We start from the raw sequence: 18,648 nt of genomic DNA on the forward strand, positions 1-18,648 counted from the left end.
ATGTTCTGGTCTGCGACTTGATGTCAGTTCTGCTAGTTGAAGATGCTTAGTTTCCCACTGACCTTCCATTGGAATGCGTGGTTTTTGCTCATTCCTGGGAAACCGTTGGTCTGAGCCACGAGTGAGTTTTTCTTTTCCTGCGCAGTTCTTAAAGGATGTGGGGAGAGAGTCCAATTGAGGTGGCCGTGATGACCCACAGGCATTTTTTATTTTAGAATGGTTTCTTTCCTACTGACCCCGTGGGAGATGAGAAGTGACACTGGGCACACCGGAGGTGGGGGTGGAACATGGTTACAAATAACAGGAAGCAAAGAAAAGATTCCCCTAGAAATGCCTCAACAGGCATGAAGCTGCACATTAGAAATGAGGGAAATTAGCCCCCATGACATCCCTGCCACGAGCCAGCCAATAAATCTTTATTACAGCCCACTCTGTGTGGAGACGTGGGATGGGCTCCCTTGGGAAGCGAGCACTGACTTGAATACGCTGACTGGAGCGGCATCTCAGCTGATGCGAGGCTACCCAGAGTTACCAAACTGGTGCTGATGTTCATCCCAGGAACACGGCACTAAAGTTAGATTCAGGGGTGTCCAACTTCTCCAGGGCTCACCTCCTTACCAGAACCACCAAATCCACTCAGAACTCTTATGATGTCCTTCTGGCTGTTCCTTGCTCACTAAAATAACACTCTCTATGTGTCAAGTACATCATGGAACATCCATCTGATGGGCCATTACGCAGACATTATAAACCATTGAGTCTTTTGTACTAAGGGGAAATAAAGAATAAAATTTACATACAGACTGGTTACTAAACCGTATGCTATAGAGTGCAAGAGTTCCACAGCTCAGGTAAGTTTGGGAAACACGGCACAGATTTCAGAGAGTCCCAATGCACATCATCCTTTCAAAGGCTCTGAGAAGTCCTGTGGTAAAAAAACCAGTTTAGCTTTGTCTAATCTGGCATTTCCTACAAGTTGTTGCTTGTGAACTATTTGTTCACGATGGGCACCAAAGAACACTTATAGACACTTTGGGACACATACAGAAGATCTGAAGCAGGTAACTAAGAACACGTGTGAAGAGAAGAGAGAAAGCAAGTAGACCTAATAGTTATAACTGTTTTTGGGTGGTGGGATTAAAGGTGAGGATTTTCCCTTTGTACGAGTCTATTCACTCCAAATGCTCTAAATGTTAAAACACATTTGGTGAAAGCTAAAACACAAAATAAAAGCCTCCAATACTGTCCCAAGTGCTCCTGGAAGTAGTGAGGAATGCCAGTAGTACTGGTTGGCCTCTCCCCAGTACCCTGGCCCCATGCAGCTTCCCTAAGATCTCTGCTCTCATATTGAGCCATTAAATTGCATTGTGCATTTTAGCGCTAAGTTCCATCTTTGGTCCTAGGGTGTTTATTTATTTAAAAACATTCATGGCAGTTCTGCTTGTGCGGCGTGTGGAGATGACAGCGGGGTGCAAGAGCCACCACTGTCCTGACCTGGTGACTTCTGCTGTCGCAAAAATGATCACACCATTGACTATACAGCTACAAGGGATGCATCTCAGAGAGACTAATGGCTCAACTACAGTTTGTTGTATGAAGTAGGAACTAACTACACAAAGATGGGAGGAAAAGCATTCCACCGTTGGGGAGGCCCAGTGGCAGGAGGAAACACAGCTTGCCTGGGCACCTGAAAGGTTGGAGAGCAAGGTGAAAGTGAGGGTTATGGGGTCAGATCATGAAGGCCACGTTAAGGATCTTCTTATTTTTTTAATCCTAAGGACAATAGGAAGCCACTGACTTGGCTTTAAGTGGGTTGCCCCATAAGAAGATTCCTCTGATGCCACATGGAGAATGGGTTTTGGGGGAGCCTGTTATGGCAGCTGGGAGACCAGTCAGGGAGCTCTAGGCCAGGGGAGAGATGTGCAGAAAGGGATGGACTCCACATGTCGGAGGCCAAAATCTAAAGGGCTTGGTGACAGAATGGACTTGGAAAGTCAAGGGAAAGGACAGATGTAAAGAACAGTTAAGTTCTGGGGATACCTGGGAGGCTCAGCGGTTGCGCATCTGCATATGGCTCAGGTTAGGATCCTGTGGTTGCGTATGGAGTCCCATGTCGGGCTCCCTGTAGGGAGCCTGCTTCTCCCTCTGCCTATGTCTCTGCCTCTCTCTCGGTGTCTCTCATGAATAAATACTTAAAAAAAAAAAAAAAAAAGAACAGTTAAGTTCCAGTTTGTGTGACTCAATGGTGGTGCCATCTGCCCAAAAAGGGAACACAGCAGGGCCCCTGGTTTCAGGTGTGTCTGAGACCACGAAGCTGGTGGCGGACGTCAAGACTTGGGGGCATGATTGAAAGATCCAAGGGAACACAGTGCTCACAAGAGAGGTCTGGGCTGGTCACTCAAATTTGGAAGCTGTGGGTACACAGAAGGTTGGCTGTCAGTAGGCCTGGAGACAGAAGTAAAGGAAGAGACTTGGTCTGGTCCTCAAACCAACATTGCACAGCTCTACAGAGGAGCATTAGCCTGTGAAGAGGATGTGAGGGTGTCCATGGAGAGGAAGAGTGGGATGGAAGATACGAAGGAAACAGTCATTCAAGGAGTGTGTGAACAGTACCGAAAGCTGCCCAAGGCTCAATAAAATGAGGGTTGGAAACGGCCGGTGTGAACCACTCTTCAGAAGTCTGACAGTGTCATGTGTGTCTCCAGCTAGACTTCTCCACGTCAGGGTGGCGAAGGGCTGAGCAAACAGGCTTCCATAAAGTTTTGATGGTGGTGGTGATTGACACACGCTAAGATCAGCCAGCAGCTTGGCTGTGCCCTCCCATTCCCCCTTCCAACCATCAGCTCATTTTGCATTTTGATGAGACCGGTCCTGTGTTGGTCTCCAGACACAGAGAAGTGGATCAAGTGCAGCCCTCATCCCCAAGGCGCTCATAGTCTGGTGCAGGAGACAAATGCAAACCCCGGAGAATCATCACTTCCAAGCATCGGCTTAGCAGCTCATTGCACCAAGTGGCTGGCGAGTGCAGCCCTGTGTGTGCATCGTGGCATCAGACAAAAAACTGCAGCTAAGTGTTTCAGGGAATTTCAATAACTGGCTTCACCTCCCGAAGAGCCTTGGGGTAGCCGGGAAAAGGGATGGCTATCCAGTTGCAGAATAAATAAAGTTGAGAATATCTTTTGATCACAAGTCACTTCTCTATGAGGTGTGGGCCACAGCTAACTGTGGTCAGTAAAGTTAACCTTGTTTTCCACAAATTAGATCTACCAGTTATACTTCATTTTAAGGTATGAAGTGGAAATTTCAAGGCCGTATTCTCTGGAGCTGAATTTGGTTCCAGGAAAGGAGAAATCACACAAGCCAATCCTGTTCTCACAGGTGAAGCAGAAGTCACCTTCCTGGATTTTGCACATCGCATTAACCATCAGGTGGGAAAATGGTCTGCCTGGACCTCATAAAATAATCTCTCCTCTATCATTTGGGGACTTGCTCCCCCCTTGGCATTCCCAGTTCACCTCAACACTCCAAAGGAGCCAGCTCCTAACTCAATGGAACCATTCAAATGTATTGAAAGCTGCTAGAAATTATATCTTTGAAACCTTCCATCTAAGCTGACCTGGGATATATAGTTTTGAGTCTAATATCAGCACCCTCGATTAAAACGAGTCCCGTGTCTTCCAGGAGAGCTACTGGCCCCAGCAGTCATGACAAGGACAGGCCAAAGTGGTTAGCTGGAGCGCTCTCTGTGTCCCCTCAATAGGGAAACAGCTGGACTTTTCAGAGAAAGTAAAAACCCGAGAGTTTTAAAGGATTTATTTGATTTCTCCACATGATCACAGCTATGGTTTTACATCAATAGAGTCTGTTACTACTCACAAACAGAATGCATATTAAAACAAAAGCACTCCTTTTCTGCCCAAAGTTACACAGCGGGTGCCGGGCCTCTCGTGAGCGAGGTATCTCTTGGAAGTCTTTGCACGGTCTGCATTCAAGACCTGATGCTAATTGTTTAAAACAACTAGAAGGTGAATGACAGTTCCCAGGAGAAGGGTCCTGGCGCGAGACCTCGATGTGGCCACAGTTACACTAACGTGTGTGCGGCAGGGGTAAGAGGTACACAGCTCCTCCCGCCTGGCCCTCTCCCCCACCCCCACTTCACACCGATTGGTTTCGCCAGCTTCTTCCTTGGTTATTGTTGTTATTGAAGACACTTTACAAAATTACTCAGTTTTCAGGCAGGAAGGGTGATGATTGTTTACAACGAAACTGTAAGATGCATGCTTACCTGTAGAGACACAGCTTTATAGGGAATGCTGAGTCAACACCTAGGGTCATGTTTAAGTATCTGCTGTCTTTTCAGATCATTGTGAAGAAAAAACAAGAGGCTTCTGCTGCATGCAGCGCGTGATGGAAAAATCGCTCTATACTGGGTGACTGAAGACATTTTTAAGCAAGATGTGCACATCATATTAGGATGAACTTTATTTTTACATTGTTGTACAATTCATTTGTAAACTTAAAAAAAAATTACAAATACATGATTTAATTGTTGTCCCAGAAAAGATTTCTGTGATGCTATCAGCCGCTTCCTCACGGGTCTCCTACTCCTGTCAGAAATTACTGTTAGGCACAATTTGTGCGACTCAAGAAAAGCGTCCCAAGTGTGTCCTGACAGTGGTGAGGGCTGACACAGACATCCTGTGGTGCTCAGCCTACTGCCGCCTATAGGGGGCTGGAGGGGTCAGGGGAGGTGGGGTGGGGTTGGGGGGTGACGATGGGCCCCCACAGCTGTGACACTGTGGCAGCCTCGGGTTTAGAAAGAACAGTCCCATGAAAGCAACACAGGGGTTGGGGGGTAGGGGTACAGCAATTGGTTTGAAGCTTTTGGTGCCCAAAACATGAGATGTGGCTCCAGCTCCCTTAATGGAACAATGTACCTTCTGGAAACCCCTCCCATGATGTTTGTAAATTTAACACAAAGTATGAGGAAACCTCACTGACCTGAGCCCAACACACTCAGTGAAACTGAAACATGGGGAGAAACAGAATTCGTTCAAGAAACCTCCTTTCGCTAGACCCAGCCCCGTGACGGCGGGACAAAGCTTCAGGACACACAGACGGCAGCTCTGGAGATGGGGGTTCTAAGTGGTCTGTGGGGCACGAAGGACGGCAGGGAACAGAGCCCCACTGCCTGCCATCGGCTTTGCCGTCTGTTCTTTTGCATGAGCAGTTGTCCCTTCGGAAAGGGCAATCTGGTGCCAAACAGCCTATCTTTTCTGGAACAACCTTGAGTTTACAGTGAGACTCTACTATTGGTACAGAGGGTGAAGAAAAGCCGACATATTTCATATGTTATCACTTTACTTCAACTATTTGTCAACAGTAACACTGATATAGTTTGCAAATACACAAGACATAGAGTGTGCCCTTGCACGACTGACGCCAGATGGCATGCAGTACAATTTGGCTTATCCTGGTAACAACAACATCCTTTAAACTGCAAGACAGAGAATGCCTCGGGGAGCCTGACTCTGCCGGGAAAACCAAAGAAATTTACCGGCTGGCGGAAGCGGGGAGCCTCCCACCAGCCTGGCTTGGACCACATCAGACACACCCGTGCTTTTTCACTTCTCTCCTGCCGGGCAGGTGCCCGGGAGAGAAACACGACACCGATGGGAAGATAAAGGTGGGCAGGTTAAAGTCACACTTCTTTCAAAAAAAAAAAAAAAAAAGGCTAAACTCTAGATCGCTGTATTTGCTCTCTGTGGAGGTTAACAAAGTGCTCGGTTTGCAGATTTGCTGGTATGGTGGCCTGGATGATGTGACAACGGGGTGGGTGGGGAGGGAACCGGGCAGGCCCCCCGCCCCCACCCCCGCCGGCCCGCCAGGTGGGTTCCCCTCGGTCTCTCGCCGCCATCTGGCCACGGCGCGCCACGCCGTCCACGGAGCGCGGAGCCCCGGGCCTGCAGAGTCCTGCAACTAGCTTCGCCCTTTCTGAAAGGGCTCTCCGCCGGGGCAGGGGCCGTGGGGCAGTCCTCGGGTCCCACGGCTTAGGAGCACAGCACAGGCGGCTGCAGTGGCTCGAAAGGCTGAAACTACAAAGTACGGCCCGTGGGTGACTCAGTCACAGAACCGGACGCGTGAGGCGCCCGGCCCCGGGGCAGCGGATGGTGTCACCACAACACGGAAGCGACAAGAGCACAGCTGAGAGTCATGTGATGCCCTGGCAGCTAACTGGACCATGAGAAGGCAGCGGGGGGGCGGGGGGGGTGCTTCGCTGGCGAGGGCCGGCACTTGTCAGCCGGGGTCACGGGGGCCACGCTGATGACACGGGGGGTTGTGCTAGCACATGGCCACATGGAATCACGATGATCACGGCTACCGCTCAGAAAACAAAATGGAAAACACACACACCGCCCTGGGTTGCTACATGCTAGAACCAGCCTTGGGGTTCGGAGCAGTTCCTGGTGGGAACTCGCTCAGGGGCTTGTGCCTGTTGCGGTTGGAGACAGGATGAGTAAGTTATGGTGTTGGGGAGACGAGGATGGGAGCTGGCCGTTTTCATGTTGGAGATGAACGCTTCTGCCGTGGATGGGTGTCCCCCTCGGAGGGGCTCAGAATGAGTGTGCATTAAATCATATGCATATAAAAGAAATATGGATCATGGAAATTCACAGTTATCGCAGCCATTAAAGTGTCTAAGAATCTGTGTAACCAATATCCTCAGACAACCAGTTCCTAACTAGTTGTCCCGAGTTGCTACTGTAGAGTTTACTGCATTTTTATCTATTTGCTTACCTGAAATAACAGAGCAGTTATAATACTGATTACTTATGATAGTTTTCTGTTAATAAAATAAGGATTTATACAAAGCAATATTGGACTTTTTAAACAGTTAGATGCTATGTTACTTGGCACAGTTAGTAATGATCGTGTAAAGATCTTAGCCAGTCCTGGAGGGACTTCTCTTCTTTTTATGAAAATATGGAAGTATCTGAATTTGTTCCTAGCATTTACGTTTTTGGTTTACTCTCTCACACATTCATGTAAGGTACTGTCTTCCTATCAGGTAAGTGGAGCTCCTTGTAAAGTCTATATTGCTAATTTTGCGGACTGAGACGTCTCCTTTCACACACAAATACTACCTATACAGTATATATATATATATATTTATATATTTATATATTTATATTATATAAAGTTTACTTACGTTATTTTCATCAACCATATCAGGTCTACTTAATTTTTTGCCCATTGTCAATAAAAGAGCAATAAATGCAGCAAGTTTTGGGTTTTTGTTTTGTTTTGTTCTGTCTCTGGTTTTTGTGTCTCGTTTCTTCTTTTCCTAGGCTGGGTTTTCATCTGCGTGTACATTTAGGGAGCAGAGCTGAGGGCTGCTTTGGAGTGGGGGTGGGGCAGTTCAACATCTACGTGGCCAGTGGCACCGTTTTCAAGGCTGATGGTGGCCGAGGCCCACCCCTGGGGTTGAAGTGGATGGAACCTGGGACGCCCATGCTAAGTGAGAGCAGGAGCTCTGTTCCCTACAACACAAGCCCCGTGGGCTCAGGGGGCTCCATCCAGGCTGTGGGGAGCGGAGGGGAGAGATGGAAACAGAAGTGCCCTGGGTCTGGTCTGAGGCTGGCCGCCCCTGGGCAGGACTCTGTGTGGTGTGCAGTTGTCCAGGGAGTCTGGGACCCCACCCGGGCTGTCTACACAATTGTGCTGATGCCGCTGGGTTTGGCCTTGCTGCTGGTGGGGGGCGGCGGGGCGGGGGGCTGCCCGTGGTGGTGCGCTGCGTGGCCTGGGTGGCCTGGGTGGCCGGCATGGGCCGAGGGCAGCGGTGGGTGGCTGTGCATGTGGGCCCCGTAGGGTGGATGCCCCCCGTGGGGACCGTGGTGGTACTGGTGTGCATGCTGGATGTGCTGGGGGGGGTGGTAGTGGTGGTGGTGGTGGTAGGGGGGCGGGTTCTGCTGCATGTGGCAGTACTGGGTGTGGTGCCCATGCACCTGCGGCAGGCCCTCCACAGGCCCCTGGTGGTGGCTGGCCATGGAGTGCTGTGGGTGGGGCAGGCCTGGTGGGTGGGGGGGCAGCTGGGGAGCGGCTGAGGGCGGGTGGGCCTGGGGAGGGGGCTTCCCTCTCTTACTCCCAAATAAGGAGCCCAGGAGGGAGGATGAATTAGGCATAGTCTGGTGTGGGCGAGATGGACACTCTCGTGTTGATGTAGCTCTCCGGCGCATGTGAGGACTGCTAATGATGGACCCCTAAAAAGGAAATTCATAGAAATCAAAATTAAAAGATCTTAAAGTACTTATGTCAGAATGATTCTTTTTTTTTTTTTAATGTAAAAAGTTCACCCACTGACTGCTAAGCCTTAGTTCAACTCACTGGCTGCAGAGGGCGGGACTGGGTGAGGCTGAGTCAGCATCACCTCTGCTCATGCTACTGGGGGGGCCGCCGGGACCCAGAAGTGGCTTTCCACTGAGAGAAGTGGGAGGTGGGGCACAGGATGAGGGACCCTCCTGTCTGGTCGCAGCAGCAGCAGCAGCAGCAGCAGCACAAGTGTGACTTCTGCTCTCGTCCTGACACGGAAGGCGGTCTGAACTTTCGGATCAGAACGATTGGCCTGGGGGTGCCTGTGCGCGGCATGTGCTGAGTGGAGTGGGGTGGGCTGGTGAGCATGAAGAACAACCCCGTTCCTGCTGAAACTGCACCCTACGCTCTCCTGGATCCTCTCTGCGGGTGCGAGGGCATCTGCTCTGTGTGGGCTCTGAGGTCTTTCGGGAAGCTGCTGGTAGGGACAGGAGGGGCTTGGGGAACCTCATCCTGGGTGGGTGGGTGGGGGGTGCCTAGGCATTTCACTGCAGCTACCTACTGCAAACCAAACAAGGAAAAAGAAGGAAACAAAAAGGTCTGCAAGCTGAGGTTAAGATGTGAACAGTAATATATAGAGATGGTTGGAAGATGAATGAAATCTCATGAAATCCACACTGAAGTTTTCTTTCTCTCACGGCTCTCCTCCCCCGAGCTAGCTAAGCAAGTCCATGGTGCCCTGACTGCAGACACACAGCAATCGAAACTCCAGGAAGGAAGCGATGGGGATGGCGGAGCATGGAAGTCAAGAGATCGGCAAAACCACCCCGGACAGCACAGGTGGAGGGTGCATGGGCTCCTGGCAGCGGTGCCTCCCGCCCAGGAGCAGCGCCGGCAGGTAGGGACCCCGGGGCGGCGGGGGTGGGGGGTGCCGGGAAGCCGGATGTTAACCATGCTCGGGGCCATGGTGGGGAGAGCAGGGTTAAGCGGAAACTAAAACACAGAATCCATCCAGAACCACCCCCCCCGGACCCCGCCCCAACAAGCGGTGAGAGGCACAGGCGATGTAGGCGGGAGAAGCTGGCATGCACCGGGCTGAGGCAGGCATGGGGGCCCGCGTGTCCGCGCCTCTGTGCGGCGAGGGGGGGAGAGCAAAACAGAACAAAAACGGGGGGAAAGACAACAGATATAAACCGAGGATTGGGGAGGCGACACACGACAGCCAGCTGGACGTAGGCGCTTCCTACTTACTTCCACATTGCTCTCTAGCGATCCCGCACTGCTGCGACGCCCTCGCTTCCCTGCCCAGAACATGCAATACCAGAGGTTAGACACGGACACGAGGCCGGGCCGCCGCCTGCCTGGCCCTGAGCCGCCGCCGCCGCGGTGCCACCGCGGACCCAGGTGAGGGTCGGAGGGCGGGCTCCGCAGGGAAGCCGGTGGCAGGGCAGTAACAAATATTAAAAAAAAAAAAAAAAAAAAAGGGAGGGTGGGGGTTTAAAGAAAGAAAAAAAAAAATCTCCTTCAACAAGCCCCGGCTTTATACCTCTTCTAGACTAGCAGTCTGTTGTGGGGGGGGGGGGGGTGCCTCCAGGTGTGCTGAGGCGTGTGCACAGGTAGGGCTAGCCCAGCCACCTGCCAACGGGGGACGACGGGACAGGGGCAGCTTCTCTGATGGCTCAAAACAAACAAAATGTGGTCCTGCACAGCCCTGACTGTCCGTGGATTTCATATACGTATGTATATGCATATTCATACATATACATCTCCCCCCTCGCAGGCAGGGTGGGGTTGATGGTTAGGAGGAGACTCAACTTGGCGTCCTGTCTTTTCCTCCTGGGTAGCTCAAATGTGCTGGTGCCTCTGGAGACTGTTGTTTGGTTTGTGCAGTGCCCTGGCCAGGGTCAGGGTCAGAGGGCCCAGGGTCCTGCTTCCCTTCTGTGGGCACCACCCCCCCGGGATGCTATAGGCATTCCCTCGGCTGTGTGTGCTCCCTACCAATGGCTTTTTAATATCCCCAGCACATGGCACACAGTAGGCACTCAATATACATTGACTATGTGAGAGGACAGCTGTGTCTTCTTCTAGGTTCTGGATGCCCAGGGTGAGTGCTGGCCTCCATAGTCCCTCAAGAAGCCATCTCCATGGATTTCTGCAGGACATCGAGGATGGCCGGAATGGTGGGTGCCCAAGCTTCGGGGGCCAGTCTCTGACCAGCTCTCAGGAAAGCAGATGGGAAGAGAGAACAGAGAAGGGGCCTCCCACTTGACGTCCTATAAGCTTCCATCCAGGCAGCCCTGGCCATGAGCCGAGCACGGTCGTTCTCTGTATCATGCCTGTAGCAGTGCAGGACAGGCGTCCATGCCAAGGAAGAGACACATGCTCTGCTTGGTGGGCTGACTGGCCCAGTTCCCACAGCAAGCAGGATTCACACCCAGGTCTGCCTGTTCACCTCTGGGGCTCGGAAGCTTGGCCGCACTGCCTTCTGAGCTGAACCCGGGCCGAGCCTAGCAGCCTGCTACCTGCCTCTCTGAGGCCTACACCCTAGCCCTGTGCTGGGTGGAGAGCATCGTCTGTGGGTCCTTCAGGCCTCATCTGGCATCTGAATGTACTGGACTGTGCCTGGGACAGAGCCATGATCCTGGACATACCACAGCAGATGTGCGGGAACATCCGGTCCCTTTGCTTTGCCTGTCAACCTCCGAACCTGAGTCCAGCTGGGAGCTTTGCTTGACTCTGGCACGTGTAAGAGGGCCTCAGTGCTCGCTCAGGACAGGGCTACATAGATTAGGGTAAGACAGTTTTCCACCAATTACTGAGTTCCAGGGAGAATCAAATAGGACCCGGCCCTTATTCCCAGCTGGAAGAAAAATGAAGGTCACATATCTTTCAGCTGGTGTGAGAAGAGGGGCTGACCTTCCTTCCTGCTTTTTGTCTCATGGAGCAGGAGGAGGCTCTTTGGCTGGAGAGGTGGCCCCACCTGGTGCTCCTTCGATTCTTTTTTTTTTTTTTTTTGCTCCTTCGATTCTTTACTTCAGTTTCAATATCTGTAAAATGGGCATGCCCCTTCCTCCAAGTGGGCTGGACATGAGCATCAGACACTCAGGAGATCGTGGCACCATGCAGAAATGCTGATAGTCAGGTCTCTGCTGTCTCTGGGGTTTTAAAGTCAGTTTAGAGGACTCCCTTGATTGAAAGCCAGAGACAGAGGAAGGCCAGTCGCCCACCCCATCCTTCCAGCCCCCACCCCCTGCCAGTGCCCAGCAGTGTTGTCTGGCTGGCCTGCTTCTCCCAGTGGAGCAAAACTCCCCTCCTCTTGCTCCTCTCTCTGCCCCATGTGGGCACGACTTAGGACAGCTTTATCTTGGATGTCTTTGAGTGATGTTAAGTCTCTTAGGATTCATCTTTTCAACTTCTCAAATCAGCAGGAGATGTGGGGTATCCCTATAGGAGCGCTCTGCAGTCCAGTCCCAGAGCCCCTTCTCACAGGCACCTGCTGACTGCAGACCCGTGTCTGGGTGTGCACATGCAGGCACACCCCACGTACTAATGGAGGTGAAGCACGCCAGAATGGTGGCTCTTGCCCGTGCACCCAGGCTATCCCTCACCTGCGCTCTGTCTCCAGGTACACTCCCTCTGGGGATCTTGCACTAGCCACAGGTGAGCCCCCATCCAGTGCCTCTCCCAGAACCAGATCAGGCCCTGCCAGGCCAACCAGGGGCAGGATCAGGAACCATGTCTGGAAAGGGCTTCCAGCACAGCTCTTCACAGCCTTCCCCTGCTTCTCAGTGTCAGCACAGGAAGCAGCAAGGGCTCTCTTGACCCAGGGTCTCACTCTGTGGCCCTTAACAGTGCTGGGGGCCGAGCAGGAGCTGCCAACTCTCCCCTGAGAGGGCTGCCTTGGTACAGGACATGGCAGATCTCTGGCTAAGACCTGGAGCAATGACAGAGGCAGGTGGGTCCTATTGGCTTCTGGGAGACATCCTCTCTCCGGAGACTGGTGTAGAGTAGTTTGATCGGGAAGGGCAGGAGGAGGTGGGGCGCTTAGAGATAGCATCCACCATGACTTGACTGATCTGCGCCAGGGGATAAGGCCCAGTCACACCTGTGTCCCTGGTCCTTACAGGTCCTTGATATCAGGTCAGCAGGGTGTTTGGTGCCACTGAAACGAACACAGTTCCCAGGCAAAGGAAGACCACATGGAGAGTGTTGGGAGAGGCCTCACAGCTTGGACTCCTCCCTCTACCTCTCAGAACAGCAGGGGATCCTGGCGGGGGGCAGGGGAGGGTTCCTGGAGGCCTCCTAGTGCGCCAAACAGTAGCTGTCTCTTGGGTCTCCAAGGTCAGTGTCTGAGATGTGTGGTCTCCTGGAATGATGTGTGATCACAGATCCAGGGTAGCTGCTCTTGGAATGGTGACATGCCAACCACTGAGTGCTAGCTTTTCTGAGGAAAGAAGGTGCCCTGAGGCCTGGTCTCTTCTCCACAAGCTTATCTTGGTGAGGGCCACACCGGGTGGAGTGACGCTGCCTCTGGAAAGCTGTACCCTGACCCAGTCCAGAGCATAGAATTCCATCTCCAGCCGCTGAGCCCAGCATCTTCCAGGATGGATGCCGACCCTGGCCAGTCTCCCTCTGGAGATCACAGGTGGCCCATTCCTATTCTGGGGCCGTGGCAGCTTTCTCAAACACCCCTTGCCTTGGCCACCAAGCTTCCTGGGTAGAGGGGGCTTTCTTCCCTGGGGATTCTTTTCATTGTCTCCCAGGAAGACTCCATCCCTAGAGTTTTTCTGAGCTCAGAATGCCCAAATGATGATGGCAACAGTAACAATAAATGGAAAGCAGCCAAACCTCAGAGCTCTGTCTCTCCTGTGGCCATGGGCCTGGGCATGTGGCTCTATCTGACTCCCAGGAGCTCGGCCATGAAGGCCATCGAGGCCATGTTGGGAGCCTCAGTTTTGACAGAGCCACTGTTATCTGAGCGGCTGCACAAGACCCCTCAGCCCTCTAGGTGCTACATCAAGGAATAGAGAGGCCAACGCTTGTCTCACTGCACAAACTCAAACAGAGACCCCAGCACCCAGCCTGCAGAGGCCCAGAGCAGTCCAGTCATGTTTAGCTGGGTTTAACAAGCTATAGGGAAAACCAGTGGTTCTCAACCAGGGTCAGTTTTGCCAACAAAGGGTGATTTTTTTTTTTTTTTCTGTCCCCCTTGCCCCATCCCCCGAGGACAACTGGAAATTTCTGGAGACATCACTGACCGGGGGAAGTATTCCTGGCATGTCATTGGTAGAGGCCAGGGATGCTGCTAAACAAACTGCAGGGGGCAGAACAGCCCCCCACAGCACTCGATGTCAATAGTGCTGGGGTTGAGAAACTCTGGATTAACCCTCATGCGGGCAATGGATTTCTGATTTTTATTATGGAAAAAAAAAATGACAAGACAAAAAAGCAAAGGAAAAAATCTAACTTAAAAAAAAAGAAGAAAAAGAACGAAAAAAATGAGAAAAAATTTCTGGGAAATGAATAAGCCAAAGGGAGGCAGCACTGCTGGAGGGCAGGTATGGGATGGAGTCCTGAGCAGGCTCTCGTAGTGGGGCCCAGAGGTGGCCACACGTGGTGATGTCTGGGGTGGGGTGGGGTGGGTGAGCTCCTGGGAGGGGAGGGTGCTGGTGTCGGCCTGAGAGGGTCTTCTCCAACAAACCAGGGCCTCTCATCAGGCTCCTAAAGCTGGGATACCCAGGGCCTCAAGGCAGGTAGGGCCTACAGGGCTGGCATAGCTGTGTGCCTCTGTGTGCCAACATCCTGCAACCTCTGTTCCACTGTAACCCAAGCCTGCTCCCTGGAGAAGCTGCCTGGTTGGATGTGATGTGGGGGGCAGGCAGACGTCACTCCACAGCTCCTCTGACTGCAGGCAAAGCAGGCTGGAGCAACACTCAGGGGCGGCTGGCCCCAGATCAGAGGACCTGGCTGGGCGAGGGCTGCCCGTAGAAGCTCCCTGATGCTCTAGGTGCACCCCCTGCCCTGGGAAATCTGGGAGGCTTGAAAGATGCTGCTTGCTTGGGGGTTAAGAGGCTGGCAGCAAATAAACACACACAGAAACAAAGAAACAGCAACAAAAATCACAGTTCTGCTGGGGGTTTCCCCTGACACCCCAGGGCAGCTGTGGCCACTGCCTCCGGGCTGGATGGGGGGGCCTGGGTTCCCCGGGAAGGGAGACCTCTATGAGGGAAGCAAGACCAGGGACAGCGGGACAGGGGGTTTCCAGACACAGTTTAGAGGACTTCACTCTATTTCATTCATCAGCATAAAACACAGGGACGCGGCAGCACAGAGGACAAGGGACACATCCATCAGCGGGGCCTGGCTCGCTCTGTGTGAGAGCAGTTTCCAGAAAATAAATAAAAGAATAAATGGAACCCCTAGAAGAAGAAAGGGAGAGTGGGGGCAACCTCCTGGCTGCTCTGTCTTAATGAGTGGGTCCTGCTTCCTTAGGCCTTCAGGGGACACCCGCTCTGTGTGGTCAGATGTCACTACGGTTTGGGGATGGCCCCCGCCGGCCGCCACCACCGTGCCTTCCTGGCGCACGACGTGTGCCCCGCTGCCCGGTCTGAGTCCTGCATGCGCTGGGCTAGAAAGGGAGGCCCGGCCCGGCTCTTACCCGCTTCTGAGAGGTCCCTTAAGGAGCTGCTGAGGGCGCTGCGCTTGAGGCCCTCACTGCCTGCATAGCTGTCGTCCAGGCAGGCCCGGCTCAGTGTCCCGTTGCCCGACTCCTTTTTGAGGCTAGAGCACTGGGACATGCTGGGCCGCACGACACCCTTCTGCTTCTCGAGCTCAGCTGAAACAGATGGAGTGAAGGGCTGGTGAGTGGAGCACGGCCCAGGGTGGGCAAGGGACCAGGGCCCTGCGTGCAGGCTTGGCATCACACCCAGCTGCCATCTGCCTGGCATGGTCTACCTTAGGAAAGAGGGGGTATCAATGCTGTCTTTCACAAAAGGGAATCAGGAGGAAACCCTGGAAGGGAGGCTGGAGAGGCACGGGCCTTGGGTCTGCAGGAAACACCGTCGCTTTGTAGGCTCGAGGGCTGACAAGGGAGACTGGTCTGTGTCTGAGATGAGCAAGGGGTAACCTGGCCTTGCCCTGGATGGGGGCCAGAGGTGGGCATAGCCACTGTCTCCAGGAAGCGAGGCCTGGAACCAGGAGAGGAAAGGATTATAACCAGCTTGGATGGAACCCAGGGGAAGAGCTCGGCTGTGACCTTCTCAGTCAGTTGGGCCCTGATATGGAACACAAACAAATAATAACCACACCCAAACACAAAGAGCTCAGCTCCAGAACCTGGGAACTCTTCTATCTGGGACAGCTGAGAAACCAGGGCCTTTGCAGGGTATGCCATGTGGTCCCATAGCAGGATGGGCCTGGGCTGCTGGAAGCCCTGGCTCTCACAGGGAGGCCACCTCCTCTGGCCCAGGCAGGTGGGCTGTCCTGTCACAGGGTTGTGGGAAGGACAGGCAAGGCCAGGGCACCTCATCTCTCTGGACCCACAGAGGCTGGGGCTGCTGGCTCTTCTGGTACACAGGGCCTGCCACTTACACTCTATCCTGTGCTTCTCCATCTCCTGCACTTCCGCAATGGATTCCCGCAGGTCATCGGTGAACTTCTTTCGATCTTGAGGATTGGGAGCATTAAAGTTTATTAACACTTTGATGTCGGCTCCGGGGACAGCAGATGTGAGCCGGATGCCATTGGGGTAGTCTGCGAAGGAGAAGAGAAGAATCCATGGGTCCCTGTGTGATCTCTGCAATCTCTCTTCTGGTCAAGAAAATATTAAGAAGTCTGGGAACCAGGCTCTTAGCAGACGTGTCTAGCCAGGAAGGCCAAGCATCCTCAGAGCAGACCACGGAACTGCTGGGAAATCCTCATCTCCCAACTTGGGTCTGTGTTGTCCTGCCTATAAGTCGGAGACAGATGTGGCTGATCTGAGTGGAGGCCAAGGACCCCATTTTTCCTTGACCTGGAGGTCATGGAGCCTGGATCGTTCCATTCAAGGTCCTTGGTCACTGCCTGAAGGTTGGAGAGTAGCCAGGGGTGGAGTCCAGGAGGAGTCGGAAATGGTGTGCTGTGCTGGGTGGGGAGTTTTATCTGGTCATCTTGGACAATTCCGAAGGTATACTGAGCTCTGCTCTCTGCCAAATGGCCTCCAGACCCTCAGTTCCCTTGGACATGTCAGGGGCGCACCGTGCCCAATGCACTCTATGCTGAGGGCAGCGTCATTCTGCACAGACCTGCCTGGTGCCACTTCTAAGCTTATAGGGTCTCTGTGGCTTTGGTCCCCTGGAGTACCTCTCTCCTCAGTGGGAATTAAGCATCAGCCACTGGTGGTTTGCAGGTTCTTGGCTCAGACACCAATCCCACTTTGGCTCAGACCTCAGTCAAGGCTGGGAACTCAAATACTTGGAAGCTTGAACATGTTCCTTAAATGCAGGAAGCAAACCACATGAGACCAAGCAACCGAGTGAGTGGGGAGAGGGGCGTGCAGTCCGAGACCACCACATGGGAATGTGGGCCTGGCAATGCCAAACCTCAGTTTTTAAGATAAGTTATAAATAATTAAAATTTTGATAGGAAGATTTAAGTATCAGCTTGATGAGTTAAAACAAATCTATAAATGGAATGAATATAACATAACTGAGCTGGGACTGGCCCACAGCTACCACTTTGAGATCCCTGGTATGAGGGCAGGTCCCACAGAAATGTCAGTGTCAGTTCTGGGGCTCTTGCCAGCCCCTTGTGTCCAGGACTGAGGGCTAAGCCCTGGAAATCTAAAAATGATGATGGCACAGCTTGTGCCTGAGGATTCAGCCTGGTGGGGTCCACTGCTGTGAGCATCACTACCACAGCCTCTTCCAGAGGGGACCTACTGGTCAGGATGATGTGGGGTGCCACCACCCTCCCTAGGGCCACCTGGTGGAAACTTTCTGGCCTGAGGGGTAGCAGACAGAGCAGCAGGAGACGGGGAGACGATGGGGTTGGCATCCTGGGCTCCTCGTGGCAAGGAGCCCCAAGCCTTCAGGACCCATGGTTTGGGATGGCCCAGCCACAGGTCCCTGCTACTTGCTCAATCTGTCGATGGAAAGCTGATCAGATGGTACCTGTGGGAGAGGACAAGGGCTTCCCCACTGTGGGAGACACCATGACACTCCACTGGGGCAGGCCTTCCCCAGAGCAGTTCAGAACCACAGGGCAGCAGGACCCAATCCCTATCCCCATCTCAGGAGCCTGGCTCAGCCTGCAACGCAGGGGCCTCCAACACGGATGTGACAGGGAGAGAGAGAGAGAGGAAAGGGGAAAGGTTTTGGAGAAGAATCCGGTCAAAAGAAAAAGTCGGGGGGGTGTCAGCTCCCCACCCCCGACATCCCCAGGCTCCCTGGCCCACTCATACCCAAAGGAACTTTCCAACAGCACCTCAGAATAAATCTTGGCTGAGTGCTTCCTATTTCAGGAGCTGTTCTAAGCACTTCATGTGCACGGACTCACCCAAGTCTACAAGGTGGGCACTGCCATCATCCCAACTTCAAGACAAAGAGAGTGCAGCCCGGAGACACTACATAGCCACGTCACACAGCTATTAGGAGCCAGAGCAGCATCTGAGCCCAGGCTCTCCACTCAGGGCTGAGATCGTGTCCTCTGCAGCCCCAAAGGCATAACCTTCACCTGTTTGCTTGCTTAGGTGTGCATATCACCTACAACATTTTTCTTTTTTCACCTACAACATTTACTCAACACTTTCCTGGCAACATTTTATTGACATAAATTCATTCTGCCCTAAATTAAGAAATCTTACCACCTGTAAGAGGGAGCAGAAAAAGTAAATGTGATAACCATTATGTACATCATGTACATGTTATTAAATTCTCCCCAGTTATTGCTGCTCTCAACTGATAGGCTGGGAATAAGAGCATGTGAGGGAGAGCCACCCCGGGATGATGTCCTAAGGGAACCAGGCAGAAGGGGAGGTCACTGGGGAGTGCAGCGCTTCCTGACTACAAGGTGAGAGCTGCCACACTGGCTCCTGTCACCTGGCACACGGCCATGTGTGGACAAGTGCTCCAGTGCACATGCTCGTGGCCAGGCCGTGGCAGGCCCCCAGCACAGACTTACACTGGTTCTCAAAGAGCAGGACCTGCATGCCGTACAGGGAGAAGGACTGTCGGAAGCTGTATGTCACGGAGTTCTTCTTTTTCTGGAAGATCTTGGTAACCTGGGGGTAGCCAGAGACAGAGGCTGAGTCACATTGTCTGCACTGCCCAGGGGCAGCTCTGGGAGTTCTGGGTTCTAAAT

At 52.9% G+C, this 18,648-nt stretch overlaps 1 protein-coding gene across 13 annotated transcripts in view; it reads right to left on the reverse strand.

Annotated features, from left to right (window-relative positions):
• Positions 1-3,798: 3,798 nt before the first annotated feature.
• The window catches only part of IQSEC1 (IQ motif and Sec7 domain ArfGEF 1), a 379,425-nt gene continuing 364,575 nt past the window's right edge, over positions 3,799-18,648 (reverse strand). For 8 of the 13 annotated variants that reach the window (XM_077857658.1, XM_077857657.1, XM_077857663.1 and 5 more), the window contains 5 exons: positions 18,469-18,568; positions 15,901-16,062; positions 14,969-15,145; positions 9,562-9,611; positions 3,799-8,261 (listed from right to left, as the gene is read on the reverse strand). In XM_077857658.1, coding sequence (XP_077713784.1) covers positions 7,710-8,261; positions 9,562-9,611; positions 14,969-15,145; positions 15,901-16,062; positions 18,469-18,568 — 1,041 coding nt within the window. In that variant the 3' untranslated portion in view covers positions 3,799-7,709. Of the gene's footprint in view, positions 8,262-8,402; positions 8,650-9,561; positions 9,612-14,968; positions 15,146-15,900; positions 16,063-18,468; positions 18,569-18,648 lie in introns of those variants that run through there. The other 5 variants (XM_077857666.1, XM_077857668.1, XM_077857664.1 and 2 more) reach the window with 4 other exon arrangements.

The sequence above is a fragment of the Canis aureus genome, chromosome 19 (genome assembly GCF_053574225.1).
Source record: "Canis aureus isolate CA01 chromosome 19, VMU_Caureus_v.1.0, whole genome shotgun sequence".
In the NCBI taxonomy this organism is placed as follows: Eukaryota; Metazoa; Chordata; class Mammalia; order Carnivora; family Canidae; genus Canis; species Canis aureus.